We start from the raw sequence: 15,999 nt of genomic DNA on the forward strand, positions 1-15,999 counted from the left end.
CTATGTAAAGATTATACTTTTCTAACCATGATAAAATTAAAATGATTGGATTAGAGGGAGATCTAATTATATTAAAGATTGCACAACTACTATGACCTTTTATTATTATATCTATAGGAAGTGTTTCATGAGTAACATCTCTAGAAGATAACAGATGACCAACTATGACTTTTACATGAACAGGTTTGATTTTTTGTACTAACGATATTTTATGACTTTTAACAAATTTTACATCTAAGAAATAAATTAATGCACTTGAATCTATTAAAGCGGAGGCTTTATAATTATTAGGTCCTTAATAAACATCTATTATAAAACAAGGAGAGGGTTCTAAGAAGAAGATAGGACCTTTATTAGAAATTGTATAAGATTCTAGTTGCATGGTCCCTATTGTAGCTAAACATATTTGTTTTTTGACACATTGTCTTCTTTGATAGATGTGCTCCTCATTTTATGATTTCATCGCTTCTTTGAATAATATTGAGCAATGTGTTTAGGTTCTCTACAATATAAGTATGATCCTTCTCAACAGTGATAAGTTTTTTCTTGCTCAATAAGAGGTTTAAAACATACCGCATCAATTTACATATCCTCTACTTCTAAATGTATGTATTGAGGAGATGTTGGTATTGCCATCAAATTGTAGTAATGTTGAGGCTCATTTAAGCAACTCTCATATCAAAATTTAAAAAATTGATTATCGCATTTTATAATAAAGTCAATTGTTTGATTCAATGTTTGAAGATCAGGTAAGTTGATCATCAATTTTTTTACTTCATATTGTAATCTATAGAAAAATTGGCTAATAAGTGCAGCATCATTCTACTTGATATCAATTACAAGTTGTCAAAACTGTGAAGCATACAACATTACAAATTGATTATCTTATCACTAAATATGGATCTTATTGGTTGCAACACGAGCTGCATCATGTTCTCCATACGTGGACTGGAATTCTGCCAAAAATACCTCCAGATTATCTAATATTCGATCTCGTGATTCAAGAAAAGATGAAAACTACAATAGTGCTGAACCTGAAAGAAGTATATCAATGAATCTAACTCGCGATCTTAGAGTTGGATAGCTTTAAGGTTGAAGTTCAATCACAAGTTATACTTGATTGATAAATCTTTGAAATTTAGATCTTGTACCATTAAACTTCTCGAGCAAAGCAACTCTTGGTTCTCTAATACTTGAAGGATGTTTCACCATGGATGGATAGACATGATTTGGTGTAGATGTTGAAGCACCTCTAATCATCTCTATATCCTCACTTCCTGCCATTCTTATTAATCCTTGTGGTGGTAAGCTAAGTTAATACATCGCAAGCATCAACTTCCTCAATTGTTCTTGCATTTGTGCTATTGCATTCTTTATTTCAAGAAGCTCTGCCATAATAATAATCAAAAAAATATCTAATATCACTAAAGAGAAATAGAAGAAAGGGCTTGAGGCCAAAGAAAATACTAAGAACAATATCAGTTTAGAAAAAGGTAATCTGTAACTTCTAATATGCTTATGTCTTATCATGAAAAAGGGATAATCTACTCTTAATCAAGACAAAACAAAGCTCTGATATTGTAAGTGTACTCTTGTCAATCTGTCAAAGACACAAACTTAAAGAAGATACATAAACTCGTGGAATTTGTATCAAAAGAAAAGTGACAAAATAGTAGAAAGTATGTATATTTAAGTAAGAATTGGAATGACTATTGTCAAAGATTAAAAAATATAAGACTCTTGAAACTAGACTAAAAGCAAGAAAGAAGTTGAAAAGAGTGAAGAAGGCTTCAATCTTGTCTCTATATATACTATCTAAGTAGAGATTACATAGCAATGTTCTATAGGACCTCCAATATGTGTTAACTTTGTAAGACATATGCCTTGACTTACAAGGCAAGTTTTTCTATGTATGGGCCACATAATTAACTTGGTCTTCAAGCTAACAACATGTGTGGCACATGGCCAACTTGTTAACTACTTTTCTAATCTAAAAAGTCAATTATAGACACTTATAAAGTCAAAGCAGTGTTTGTAAAGCTTCTAGGAAGCTTCTACAGAAGATAATATAGAATTAACTTACTTTTATCTATTTCTAGTTACTTCTACCTATTTATATAGGTAATTATTGGATTATATGTGTATGTCCATAACAAAAACTTATCCCTAGCAAAGGGGATAATGTTATGGACATATTTATTTATTCTAATAATTACTTAAATAATATAATTATATAGAAATAAGTAATATTAAATTAATTTAATAATATCTTATAAAAAAGCTTTTTAGAAGCTTTATAGATATGATTTCATCTTTATACATATCTATCGGTGATTGGTAGATTGAATACTTAGCCAATAAATTAATCACATATTGTATATATAAATAGCTTGTATTATAAACTAACCATATGGCGTACATATAAAAAACTTGTTTGGCAAGTTAAAACATGTATATTACAAATTGGACATGTATCAGAGGTCTTATAGAACATTACAACATAGCTCTTAGTTAGATAATATATATGGAGGCAATAGTAAAGCCTTCTTTACTCTTGCTAACACCTTTCTAGTCCTTTGTTTTGTTTCAAGACTTGATAATCTTCTTATCTTTGGCAATAGCCATTTTAATTTAATATTATACCATCTTAAGTAATTTTTTAGTCCTTTCAAGTGACACAAGAGTGTATTGATTTTTTAATTCCTTAAGATTCATGCTCCTTAATATATTGCCATACAAATTGAACTATCTTCTTGTAAGTAATATCTTACAACATGTAGAAGAAGTATTATTTTTTTTCAATTGATGTTAGTATTGGAATGAAGTATTGGCCTGTTGCTTGCTATTTGTAGCAATTCTCATAACAACTTAAACCTTAAAAATGAAAAAAGATGTTATCAAATTTTATGAATTATTAATTAAATTTCTTATTTTATAATTATAAATAAATTTAAAATAGAAAGAATTATAAATTTTAAATAAAGTAGAATGAAAGTAATTACAAAGATGTTGTAGTAACTAATTTTTTATAATCACATGTATCTTTTAAGTTTAAATTCCAAAGTTTTTATTTTTATTATTGACAAAATAGAGTAATAAGGTAAGAACTTTATAGTAAAGGTGTAAAACTTAAAATTTAAGTAGAGAATAAAAGTGGATTTAAATTTTTTTAAATATATATATATATATATATATATATGAAGATATAAAGAATTTTTTAAAAATATATATAGTTCTTTGGATGAATTATTAGAATAAAAGGATTTCTCTTTTTTATATATTTTTATATTTTAATTTCTACTTTAATTTAAATTATTATTTTTTTCACAAATATATTTTATATTTTGACATTAATTTATCAAGCGATAAAATTTAAATTTAAATATAGTACATGCACTTAATACTATTAAAAATAAAGAGCTATTACAATTGATTGTATAAAATTAGTTACTATCGCTTTTGAGAGCTATATCATGAAGGAGTTCCATCAAATTTTTAAACAAAGAACTACTTGAAGAAATAAGGATTTAATAACCATATTTGATATGATTGTTTAATTTTAGAAGTATCTAATAATAAGATAATATTTAGATAAATAAATTTATGGTCTACTTCTCCAATTTCTGCAAAAAATTGATTTGTGGCAAAATGCTTCCAATATAAGATTATTCACTTCATTTAGTACATTTATCTTTCATGTCTTTCATTAGTGCAAATTTATGTCCCATATTACTTAATAGAAAATAAGTACAACAATGTTCTATATAAAAAGGGCATGTTCATGGCTTCCAATTACACAAAAACAAACATTATTTATTAGAAAAGAAAAAGAGAAAGAAGCACTAATTTAGAAACAAAATTTTATTGTGATTCTCTTTGAAAACTACTACTTTATACGAATTAATAGATGGGCTTTCTTGTGCTGTCACAAAATTCACGTAATAAAATTAAAAATTACATACAAGTAAAATATATATAAATGTTTGAAATAAAGTAAAGCACTGTTGATGCTGTGTAAGCAGTCCATTTTATCAGGATTGTGATACAAGCAAAGTTACAAGCCTCGATACAAACAAATAGGGGCAAATTCTGATTCCAAAAAAAAAAGGACTGATCTCTGCACACACGAGTGTCGAAAGGCCTCACGAAGAAGAAGAAGAAGAAGCAGCAGCAGTAGTAAGGCCTTTCTCAAACTAACTGAAGAAAAATGACCAATCTACATACCTTCAGTGAATCTAAAAGAGTCTATATAAGCCATAGTCAGTTGCATGGATAGTGAACCTGGAATGATATAAAATCCCAACCACAACCCGGCAGGGAGATACCACACTGCAGATCGTCGTTTAGAGTACACCATAGGATTTGTAATGGAAGAGATTCTCAGCATGTAATCCACACATATTCCGAGACAGGGCCATGGTCTGATAGACAACGAGTAAAATACTCCACATCTCCGGTTCTCAACAAAAAACCACACTAAACCTGAGGATTTGATCGGAAAGTAGACGTTGGGGACAAGATTAAGGATCTAAACAACCAGGTGGGTCAATTTACTCCAGACAGATCACTTCGAAAGTTTGACACAACATTCAGAAGAAACCTACAACCGACCTCTCTGATAATCTGGACATGGGAGTGAAAAGACACGCACAGCGTAATGTTATACAATGTTGCACATGCGCACCCACAAGCTCAAAGGGTAGTAAATACGCTAGACAATTTATGTATAGATGAGGGCTATGCACCCAAAAACAATAGGGGAAAAGATAATTACATTTGTAACAAGAGTTTCAATCTGCACAAGAAGAATGAGGCAATACTCCTCACGAGAGCAATCGAGCGCTCTCGATCGCCTTGACAAGCTCGTCGTACTTCGCTCCCCGGACTTCGCCGACGACCTCCGCGTTCTTGAAGATCTTGAATGTGGGCACGGTTTTCACACCCAACTCCTTCGCAAGAGGCTTGTTCTCCTGATTGCAATCCAGCTTTGCAAACAGCACGTCGGTGTAAGATTCCGACAGCTTCAGCACCTTGGGCAACATGAGCTTGCACGGGCCGCACCATTGGGTGTACATGTCTAGAACCACCACTTTCTCCCCTGCATCTTTCAAAAACGGATAGAACGTGTCGTTGCCGACCTCGGTTATCCCACCAACAGCCACTTCCACACTGCCGGAGGGCGACTCCGCACTTCTGCGCACGACGCTTGCAGCCCTAACCAAGGCAGCCTCCTTCACATGCCATAGCTGGTCCACCTGATGCCGCAAAACTCCTCCACAGGTCCGATCGTTGACCGCAACGCTCCCATAGCCAATTTTACTTGCACTATGCACTGCTCCAACGCATCTCGTCGTAAGTGTGTGGCTACCAGCACTGGTGGCGCTCAATTGCAAGGCCAGCGCCATAGCTACAGCAGTGGCTTCGGTGCAACAGCGTTCGAGAAATCTAACTAATCTCTTGATGCACACAGGTCTGCTAAATCAACTTAGAATAGAAATTTGTAAAGTTCGGACCAATATCAGAGAATCAGAGCAACCAGTGGCGTGCGAAGAACAGAGCAAAATAGAATGTCGTCACTGAAATGCATAAGAAATATGTGCCAGACGTTTCACAGTTCCCTCGTGATGAGAGGCGTTTGTGGTGGACAGGTGCATTCGTCTGATGCAAGGAATCTGATGTCACACCTTTTCTAGGCCACCTTTTTATTCCTGTAGATAAAAGGCAAGATTTTATGCAGTAGAGAAAAAGTTGAGATTAGCAATCTCATCATCGGTGAACTTTTATCGCTCATATCCACTGACCACACAATCCGAAAAACGAGCAAAAACCATGCGTCTCAATTAGACCAAAGGAATTTGATAATCTGTTCTAAACCAAAGTGCAAACAGTTCTGAAAACGCACAAATTGTAGTGAGGATTAAATACTTTCAACGAATGCTACTGATCGGAGCACCACCACACAATCATTCACTCCTCAGTGCTGGTCACCGGGAAGCACCCCAACACCGAGATGACAGCAGCCCTCGGACATTACAAGATCTATGGAAATTTCGTTGTACTGTTCTAGTGAATTTCATTGCAAAACCAGTTTTGTGGACCACAGACTCGTCTTACAGATTTTCTGGTAAGAGGGTTCTTCTACTATTCAGTATATACTACCATCTCCGGATCCCCGGCTGCACTACGACCGCCGTAGATGTCTTCTCAGTGCAAATGTGCCAATATTTCCAGATTTAGTTTTGGAAGAAAGAGTGCGACATGTTTGTTCATTGACGCAGTCTCTTATTTCCCGGTTCAGAAGTCTAATTAGCGGCGCCATCTCACAAAATGAATTGCAATCACGGTGCAGATTCATGATCTTGGGCAACAATGTAACGTAATCTGAATGTAGCGAGCGTTTTCTTCATACACAGAGGAGAAGATCTGCCTGGTAAAAATCCTCTTCAATCTATTACCTTCATTTGATAATGGGTAATGTCACTTAATTGATAATATTGCAATGCATTTTAAGATTTCAATTTCAGCATCAGCGCTCAAGGCCGCGCAGATAGCCGCTGAAGTAGATTGTATGTAGCTATGCATGGTTCTAATTTAAAACACTGGTCAACGAGTATTTACACAGAGTACTGGCTGCTGTTATGGAGTTGCGAGCGTTTTCTCCAGCCGGAAAAAACATGCAGCTATGACAAGCAACACAATCTGCCATTCACTCCTGCGGAAAAAAATTCGTCACCAAAACTCGTTGCGAGAGGTTGCTATAGTTGCGAAGCTGATCTTGCTAATGTCTCATTTGCATGACTGCTTGTTTCGAGTTCTTTCGACCCATTTCAGTCGGACTAGACTGCAATTTGAATGATGCATCTTTCACGTGAGCAGAAGTCATGCATTAAGGCTAGACACACAAAAAGATATAGCACTGAATGAAGTCGTGTAAGTCACTAGAGCTCAAAACAAAGCCAAAACTGATGATAAGAATTTCGACAAATCGGAAATGTGTGGTAGTCCAGTCTTAGTGAGGCCAACGACACATAGACCCTTCGAATCTATTTGCGCTATGACATCAATAGATACAGCAGTTGATGCCAAACAGTTCCTACGTCGGAGAAGACAGCAAAATTCAGATTAAATTGATGACAAATCGGAAATGTGTGATTGTGTCACGCATCACAGTACAACTGCAAAAATGGTACTACAAATCTTAATAATAATAATAATAATAAATCAGGAAATGAAGGATCTCACGCCAGTCCGTGTATGTCACTCCATTCTTCGATTGTTTGTGTGACATCCAGGTGCTTGTAGATGGTTTGCAGAATCCGAGCTTTGTCGCGTGTTGCGAAGGACGCCACAAGGTTTCCGTTCTTGTAGAAATGAAACAATGGCACAATCTGCAAGCAGCCACATTCAGGTTGTCAGATCATCAGCGATGATGTAGATAAGAGCGATCCGGAAAAACGTTAACGCTGGTCAACATAGATTGTCAAGAACACAGTCGGCTAAAAAGACTGGCAGATTGTCTTTATAGTCTCACAGTGCAATGACCCCACGCAGCTTGTTGTTGCAGCCATACCTTGATTCTAAGCCTCTCTGCTATATCCGACTGCTCGTCGTACTCATTCACAACCTGCACAAGTAAAGAGAAGTCAGCTTATCAATTCTGTAAATTGAGTTGTGCCGCATGCGGTATTGATTGAAGTTGCAAGATCACTGAAAGTCTTCCCCGAGAATTCCCCGTTTCAAAAGTTAAGTAGTCAATTAGCAGGGCTCGTATGTGTTTGTGTGTATGTATACAATGTTGTCAAATAGCAGTAATCAAACCCCGTTTTGAACGACCATTTTCAACTAGTCAATCAAAGAGAGCAAGGCAAACTCTGTATCAGAATAGTTGTCAAGAAACTCTCAGGATAAGTCACACGCACATTATGTTTCACAAATACGACAGAAGCTTCACCATTCCCAGCTCCTTTGCAGAGCTTCTGGAACCCTTTTTCGATATATCGGCAAGTCCCACATGAAGTCCGGAAGAAATCTACAACAACTAAATCACCAGCGCTCTTTGATTCTTGGATTATATGCTCCAGCTCACGGAGCGTGGTGATCTCACGCACACATTCAATAGGGCATAAGTCTTCGTCAGTTGTATCACTCTCATCATCAGATCCCATCTCCTTCAAAAATAGCTTCTCAAGTTTCTTTTTCTTGTACTCATGTGAATTCAACAAAGCTGATGGCACCCGTCGACATTTCTTAGAGTTCGAAAGGAGACCTTTGGATGAGAATGTGCCGCCTAGAAAAGAAGAGTTTCGAACTGTAACGTGACATTCCGACGATTTGGTTGAAGCCTCATAACGAACACTTAATGTCCTATCAACGCTACTAAGAGAAGTTGGATTTACGCAAGCTCCGGCAACTAATACAACCTCCATAAGTAGCCAGTGTCCGGCACAACAAAACTAAGTCCAAGCTCCAGATATGTCCTGCAAGAGGAAAAATGGGGAATTATACTCTAAAAGCTTCGACTCATGCCTTTCTAATCGCGTATGGAACAAAAATGTAGAGGCGCTTCCCAAGTTGGTTGAGTTATCATACTAGCGGTATTGTCAAGGGTGAAGCTAGAGAAGGGTGGGAAGAAGGAGCATAGAGGAGGAAGAAGTGCAAGCAGAGCTAAAAATTTATCTGAAATCCTCCCAAACTTGTACATCCAGCAGTGTTGTTAGAGAAAATCCTGCTCAACATGAATTTGAGTTTCGGATACACTAACCCCAATACGATAAACCTGCAGTCAGCTACGAGATGTGAAGCGGGAAGCGATTACTGAAGCAGGGAAAGCCTTGCAGTCTCAAACTCCCGGCTATCGATCTTCTGCGCTTTCAGTTCAAGTCTTACAGCAGAGTTTCACAACACTACACGCTCCTCACAGCGCTACTCTACCACAGCATCAGACCAGCAATCTGATGTTCAACTAACGCCTCATATTGGATTAAACTCGGAGACATGTGCTGAGAAGAATTTCCCCAACAGCTCGCGCGCTTTTGAAAAGTCTTGCAGATATTTTAAATATCTACATGTCCCGACAAAGTGCGGAAGTGCATTCTTTTAGCTTTGCTGCAGGCTCCGCCATAGAACGCAAAAAGCTCATTTGGGTGTTGAACCAACTCCACCAAATCTGTGCGCATGAGAGTGTGAACAGGACCAAATTCAGTGCCACAAACTGGAACGAAAAGAGAAAACGATAAAGGTAAGAAGCGCCTCGAATTTTGCACCCCGAGCAGTGGGGTTTATGCGATTTGACGAATGAACTTAAAAGTCAGAAACCGGAACCAACTCCTTCCTGTGGTTGCAACCTGGGGATGTCCATGTCCAGATCGTCTTAGTTTTGCGATTGCGTCAATTCCGAAACGGATTGCAACAGTTTAGAGATCAGGACACCACCCGCTCTACCACCACCACCACATGGTTCACACACAATCAGATCGGAAAGTTGGAGTGTTAAGAACTAGAACCAAATATAAGAATACAGTGCCCAGGATCTTCACTTTTTATCGTATCCAAGATGTACCAAAGGCGACTTTTTTCTAATTCTAGTCTTTCGGCGAGGCTTTGACGCGGATTGATGGTGCAGCACAGCACCTCCTGATTCAAGCTCTGAAACGAGACGATTCAATCAAGCTGGAATGAGACGATTTGTACAAGAACTGTTGCGTAAATGGCACAACGTGCACACGCGGGGCTTCGAAGAGAGAACCCAAATCACTCAAATTCTACAAAACACCACTGTAGATTCACATGATATAGATGTGTCATCTTATAAGTAAATTTACTTACAGTCTTCTGAAGAGAAAAAGCGTGGTGTTCTGCAAAGCTTCATGAGCATTGGACTGACATGCTCTGCCCTCACATTTGGCCCCAGGTTGCTGATGTTCAAGCTTGTTACAAGTTTGAGAAAAGTAACCCACAAGTTGTATGCATGGATTATCACATCTTGACCAGGAAACAGTCTTCCTGCAGCCATTTCTTATCCTTTTCGTACGACCTGGAAAGTGCATTTTTAACTGAACAGAAACTGAACGCCCATTTCAGTGTAGATTGCAAATAAGCCCAACAACAACTAAGAGCATGTTTTGCTCGTTCTACACCAGGTTTAAGGCAAATTGTGATGCTGCCTGCTGTGGCTGGAAGGTGTAAGAATGTGTGTTTTTAGCAAATCTAGAAGTGTATATTTTGATGAGAAGTTTTTTGGGCGGATGTGTGTGTCTTTTGTCTGTGTTTTTTTTATTGCATGTAGTTCATTCGTAAACTCTTATTCTTTCCTTTTCTTTTATTCTTATATCTTTTTTCTTTTTTCGGGGTATGTGTAAGGAATCGTAGGTATTTTTGCTTAGTAGTATATTAGTGGTCTGTTTCAATACATGTTTGAGATTATATTTTCATCATGTGTAAAGTTAAGTTGTAGTTCGTATATGCTTTGGATTGTTGTTGCTTTTTTTGTTGCGTGTATGTTTTTTTAATCTTACAAATGTAATTGTAATTTATATTTTTAAATTTTAACTATTTACTTTTTTACTTTTTTCTTTAATTATTTTTAATTTAAATTAAATTGCTTAGCAATTTTGTCTTTGTTTTGAAATTAATTTTTTCTATATTGAATATTGTGATAAGTATGTGATACGTCTTTAAGGTTTAATGTAGTTTTTTTTTTTTTTGAATTTCGTTATAATGAATATCAATGTAATTAGATAACACGTTCTTTTTTCTTCAAATCTACAAATATCATGTTGATAAATTAATTAAGATGAATTTATTAAAAAATAAGAAAATTATTTCATTTTTTTTTAAAGTATGTTTTAGTATTTTTAATATATATTATAGAGAGTAGTTAAATTTAATATTTGTGCATTATAATATTGTATGAGTACTTACATATCACTATACAGGTTATGAAATTCATACTTAGAGTGAAAAAATATTTTTAGATTTTATATACACTCAATAGACTGACATTGAGGACATATGCACAAAATTTTAAAAACAAAAAAACAAAAACATATTTCTATTAACATACAATCTTAAATTCTTCATGTAAGAATCTTAAGATCTAAGTTGCATTATGTAGATTCTTTAGGAAGCTTCTTCCAATGATTTGGTCAACAAGTTTTATCTTCCATTTTTTTTACAAACATTCTTCAATGGTTCAGTTGGCACTTTTTCATAAAAAAAACAATTCCCCATAAGTTAGTATATTGAGGAGGTATTTTTAACTTACAAGTCTACCATAAAAAAGACCATGATACAAAAAGTTATATGAAAGTCCCATACTTATAGAAGCAGCACGATTTAACAAGCCTTCTAGTTTACTTTGGTTTTTCAAAGAAAAATAAAACAAAACAAAAATAAATGTATATATATATATATATATATTAAGGGGGATGATTGTTATTTTCCAGTTGTAACCAGCGGTGATGACGTGAGAGAATCAAAGAATATACCTACAGTGAGTGAGCACTTTGGGAAGAGGACCCCATGACCGCGCCTGACACGCGAGGAACACGAGGAGCCAATGGTCCTCGAATCTAATCCGCAATACAGGTGGACCTGCCGCGGATGGCCGCAGAATGCTGCGAGGTGACGTCATTGCCGCCGGGTCCCGCGTGAGGAACCTTACAGCAAAAAACTGGTCATGGATGCTTTGTAGGTCGCCGATTCCGAAGCTATGCGAAGCAAAATAGAAGAATCTCAGTCTCAGCCCCATTCATCTGCTTGGCTTTCTCCGTGCGATGAGCTGCCGCTCCCACTGGAGCTGATCGCAAACCTCGGAGCCTTGCAGACTCTAGATCAGTTCCACATTTTGGCTCCATGCACACCAGGTTTTGGTGTTTCGGTGTTAGTTAGACTGGAGTGGTTTTCTGCACGGCCAAGGTCAGACGCGAGCTGGTAACAACTTGTGCGTTTTCAGGACTGTGGGTGGCATTACACCGGAGTCTTGCAGGTGAAGTATGCTGTGTTTCCTGTCGTTGTATCCGTGTGCTTCTCTGTAACTGCGAAGGATTTTTATTTTTGATTTTCTGCTGCAGAAACTTTTCTCCGGTGGGTTTCTTGACGAAGGATAGCATATGTTGCAGGCATAGTATATTCTTTTGAAGGGGAGCTCCTGGGTTGTTCACTGGCAACGTCGAGAAACTGTTGTTGAAGTTTTGCAAATTGTTGGATCGGAAAGGAACTGGTATCCCCCCCCCCCAGTTGACCACTTATTTTGGGACAATTCAAAGGATTGCACGACTTGTTTCTAAGGATTTGGTTACGGTGTTAAATTTTTGCTCTTGATGTCTGCATTCCTGTGTTTGGTTAGGCAGCTAGGGTTTTGGGAGGTGCATGGCAGTGGTGAGTGGAGGGATGTAGGAGATGCTGTGGAGGACGAACGTGTGTTGGATTGAAATATGTGACTGGTGTAGGTGGAGGGCACGGCACGTAATGGGTTTCATCAAATAAAGTGCTTTGCACAGGGATGGGGTCAGTGGATGACGTGCTCACTGTAATGTTGTCGGATGATCATGACCCCTCGTCTCTAGCCGCTGTCAAGACCTCTTCCAATTCTCCCTTCAGATTACCCAACGACATGTTTGCATTGCTTCCATACTCTAGCTCTTTGCAGGGGAGTCTTTCCGGTTCTGGGCAGCAGCTGGGCTCATCCAAGGGTACGAATTTTCCTCGAAAAGGTTTGGGCAGGTCCCTTGCACAAATACCAGAATGGCCATTTCCGAAAGATGAGAAGTGGGGTTTGGATGTCTTACAAGAGCCCGATCTCACAAGAGCCACGAATTTCAGTCCCAACGTGATTGCTCCACAGAATATGAAAACCTCAAGACAGGGAGGCCTACAACGGTACCATTCTGCTCCCAGCAGTTTCTTGCAGTGCTTGGACGATTTTATCAATGAGCCTGGTGCCTATCCACAAGCCTCAAGCCCGTTGCCCGACAGCGATGGTCTTCTCACTTGGGCGGACAATCTGGCGCCTATCATGGAGCGTTGTTCTCAGCAGATGGACACTGAGAAGATCCTCCCCAGCTCTGAATTGAATGATTATGAGGAGTTTATTGCTACTCTTACGGATTTCTCCACCACGTCCCGTCCACCTGAGTCTCAAAAACTTGACTCTAAGGAGTCTCTGATTCGCCAAGATGGTCTCGGAGGATTCACTTTACCAGGTTAGTCCCTGCGCATTTATGCCAGTTAAAGAATAGTTTTGCTTCTTTCACGGATTTGCTGTCATTGTCTTTAGCTGCTCAACAGAGCAAAAAGGACAATCACTCAGCCAGGGAATTCGTGTCAATTTCTAAAGTGGGTTTGATTTGCACTTTCAGATAGGTTTGGTGTTCTCTGATAGAGCAGCTGCTCACCTGCGGACTTTTTGGCAGCCATTCAGGATAACATGGAGGAGAGTAGTGATGTAACTTTTCAGATGCCGGGGTTCTTGCCCCAATGTGAGAGCATGCCTGGCCCAACTTCGGAGAAAAACGGCGCTACCAACAACTCCAAATCATCCACGTACACACCAGAGGAATGTACTTATCTTGTCAAAGAACCTGCAGTATCCGGAGGCCTTTGGAATTGCCCTACAAATCCAGGTATCGGACTCTGGATTTTCTCTTCCCTCATCTATGATAACATCAAATTCCCGCTGATATTGTGTGAGTTGCCAGCTCGTGGGTTGTGTTAATTCAATTCTCATTGTGGACTCTAATGGTCTGGTCAATTCAACGTCGCTGTAGGGAAGCTCGGTGGTAACATGCCTCCTACAGGAGAGGAAGTGACGATGGAACCACCACTTGATTGGTCCAGAACTAACTCCTTTAGAACTGCAGCCAGAGTTGGCGAGGCGGGACCAAAGTTAGGGGGCTTAATTCGACACTCTAGTCTGCCTGCGCCAAGCCGTCCGTTCAGTGGTAATGTAGACTTTGACGACCTATTTGCCGATCCCTCGGCGGTGCCTCTGAAGACCATAAGAGCAAATCGTGGACACGCCACTCACCCCCGAAGTATTGCGGAGCGAGTGCGGCGGGGTAAAATCAGTGAGCGGATGAAAAAGCTGCAGGACCTGGTACCCAGCATGGATCGACAAACCAACACAGCTGACATGCTTGATGATGCTGTGGAGTACGTGAAACAGCTGCAGCAGCAAGTGCAAGAGCTGTCCAAAACCGTCGCTGAACTGCAGCAACTGCAGGAAAGGTTAGGACGCCGTGACTGATACTACTGGTTCAAAATAACTTAGTTCATCTGATGCGGAGCCCGTCAATCCCTTTGTATCATATTGTACCCAATATGTGTCCGATCAGTCCATAATCTCACTTCCTCAATGGTCCATCTAAGAGCGCAGATGTTTAATAGCTCCGTTGCTGTTTTTTTCTTCTCCGCCTTGGATGCTGTGTGGCATGAAGAAGCTATGTAGTTGCCACATTTCACAAGTTCTGCCACGCTTGAAGTTTCAAGCGTTATTTTCTTCTCTACTTTCCACAAGTGCTTGAATCCTCTTTCCCACCACCCTTACTAAACTCCTTTCAAATGTCGGATCTCTTTGACTCATCTGGGGTTCTACCAAAGTACCTTACAAGGCCTTTGTGAAGTGGTTGCTTCTCCTATCAACGGTAGATGTAGGGTCCTGACAGCCATCCTGGAAACATCAGAACATTCCGGAGCTGTTCCTGGCACCATCGGTTGTTTGCTTTCTGTGACATAAAATCAAATTGATTCCAGTGTTTCTGTGCTCTCTGTGACTTGATTCCAGTGCTTCTGTGCCACGTTGCGCCCACTGAATCGTTCACGGTCCAAGTTTACCCTTAGTGTATTCGGACCATAGTGACTGCGTTTGATCTGCAAGTCCGCATTACCACGACTCTTATGAATTTCCATATGAGAAAAAATGTTAAGAAACTAGTGCAGTGGGTTGACCTTTCCAACTACAGTAAACATGCCAGTGACAGCACATCCTACCTCCGAGGTCGTAGTGTAAATGCTTGTACATGTAGTTTTGTGGAATTTTTGCACTCTTGCCGTGTGCAGTTCACAAGTTTTTGATGCATGGCGAGTAAAGTGATGTCCTTCGAAACTTGATTACTTGACACAGGAAGACGTGTTTATCAGAAATCTTCTGCTTCTTTCTCACTCCTGTAGACTTTTCTGTGGCGATGAATTGAGAGGTCGAAATGTCAGCTTTCCTCATCTGCGTGTGTAGTGAGCAGGAAAGTGGCCAGCAATTATAAGACGCTCAGTTCATAAAGCGTTGGAGACATAACTTGCAATCAGCACAGAGTTTATCAACCAGCTCTGACCAGCATCAGTAGTGTCTAAAATCTGAAATATTCTTACCCAATTGCTCTTCGATGTGTTGCTTGGTCCACAAATATCATTGAATCGACAGTCATAGAGGGTTTTAAAGTACATATCTCTTTTCATTAAGTCCTCTACTAAATATACTTTGAAGTTTTGTGATGATTGAAAATTGTGGTTTACAGGCTTGTACACAAACTTGCATTGAGACACACCTCCCTTCGTATGGTACAATACATGTGTTTCAGAAAACTCTACTCATCAAAGATTGAACAAATATCAATTTTAAAAACTAAACGGTTTACAGAAATTTAGAACCTTACAAAATTTTAGTATTATGATTTGATATTTGAGTATTTGGTAAGTTTCATTTTTACCAAGGAAAAAGGACAAAACTACTTTACAATCTTCATAATAAGATTTTCTCTACATTCACTGATTTTGTGTATTTTCATAGATGTATTTGATATTTTGAATTTTTATGACAATTTTTTTTTAACATTATATTTTATATATTCTAATTTATGCATATTTAAAAAGTATACATTAGTCGTTCTCTTATTGAATACTGAATAATTACTTATTTAAAGATTATTGTTGTTATTACTTTTTTTTTATAATAAATCTTTATCTAAAAAGTAAAATGTATTTTAAATTTTGATAGTTTAATCAAAA

The 15,999-nt window shown here is 38.2% G+C and overlaps 3 protein-coding genes and 1 long non-coding RNA gene across 12 annotated transcripts; 1 reads left to right on the top strand and 3 right to left on the bottom strand.

Annotated features, from left to right (window-relative positions):
• Positions 1-4,698: 4,698 nt before the first annotated feature.
• Positions 4,699-5,874, bottom strand: LOC112281908 (thioredoxin F1, chloroplastic). The gene has a single exon (XM_024518933.3). The coding sequence runs from the start codon at positions 5,403-5,405 to the stop codon at positions 4,824-4,826; it is 582 nt and encodes a 193-aa protein (XP_024374701.1). The 5' UTR covers positions 5,406-5,874; the 3' UTR covers positions 4,699-4,823.
• Positions 5,875-7,098: 1,224 nt separating this feature from the next.
• LOC112281907 (thioredoxin-like 4, chloroplastic) lies at positions 7,099-8,941 on the bottom strand. Its single transcript, XM_024518931.3, has 4 exons — positions 8,762-8,941; positions 7,920-8,477; positions 7,571-7,624; positions 7,099-7,388 (listed from the first exon to the last, which is right to left on the bottom strand). Exons 2-4 carry the CDS (start codon positions 8,424-8,426, stop codon positions 7,239-7,241), a joined length of 711 nt encoding a protein of 236 aa, XP_024374699.1. The 5' UTR covers positions 8,427-8,477; positions 8,762-8,941; the 3' UTR covers positions 7,099-7,238.
• An 84-nt stretch (positions 8,942-9,025) lies between these two features.
• LOC149989346 (uncharacterized) lies at positions 9,026-10,143 on the bottom strand. Of its 3 annotated transcripts, none has more exons than XR_016502478.1 (2): positions 9,826-10,143; positions 9,026-9,166 (listed from the first exon to the last, which is right to left on the bottom strand). It is a non-coding gene; the product is annotated as an uncharacterized LOC149989346 (long non-coding RNA). The 3 variants fall into 3 exon arrangements; XR_016502480.1 differs by lacking the exon at positions 9,826-10,143 and adding an exon at positions 9,345-9,468 and having other exon boundaries at positions 9,028-9,166; XR_016502479.1 differs by lacking the exon at positions 9,026-9,166 and adding an exon at positions 9,301-9,437 and having other exon boundaries at positions 9,826-9,948.
• A 1,623-nt stretch (positions 10,144-11,766) lies between these two features.
• LOC112281905 (transcription factor bHLH122) lies at positions 11,767-14,500 on the top strand. Of its 7 annotated transcripts, none has more exons than XM_024518928.3 (5): positions 11,767-11,986; positions 12,072-12,220; positions 12,450-13,202; positions 13,413-13,622; positions 13,767-14,500. In XM_024518928.3, exons 3-5 carry the CDS (start codon positions 12,503-12,505, stop codon positions 14,243-14,245), a joined length of 1,389 nt encoding a protein of 462 aa, XP_024374696.1. In that variant the 5' UTR covers positions 11,767-11,986; positions 12,072-12,220; positions 12,450-12,502; the 3' UTR covers positions 14,246-14,500. The 7 variants fall into 7 exon arrangements, with proteins under 7 accessions (XP_024374696.1, XP_024374694.1, XP_090105608.1 ...); XM_024518926.3 differs by having other exon boundaries at positions 12,120-12,220; positions 12,347-13,202; XM_090249482.1 differs by having other exon boundaries at positions 12,120-12,220; positions 12,347-13,202; positions 13,860-14,500.
• Positions 14,501-15,999: the final 1,499 nt, after the last annotated feature.

The sequence above is a fragment of the Physcomitrium patens genome, chromosome 4, assembly GCF_059467195.1.
Source record: "Physcomitrium patens ecotype Gransden chromosome 4, ASM5946719v1, whole genome shotgun sequence".
NCBI classification, from domain to species: Eukaryota; Viridiplantae; Streptophyta; class Bryopsida; order Funariales; family Funariaceae; genus Physcomitrium; species Physcomitrium patens.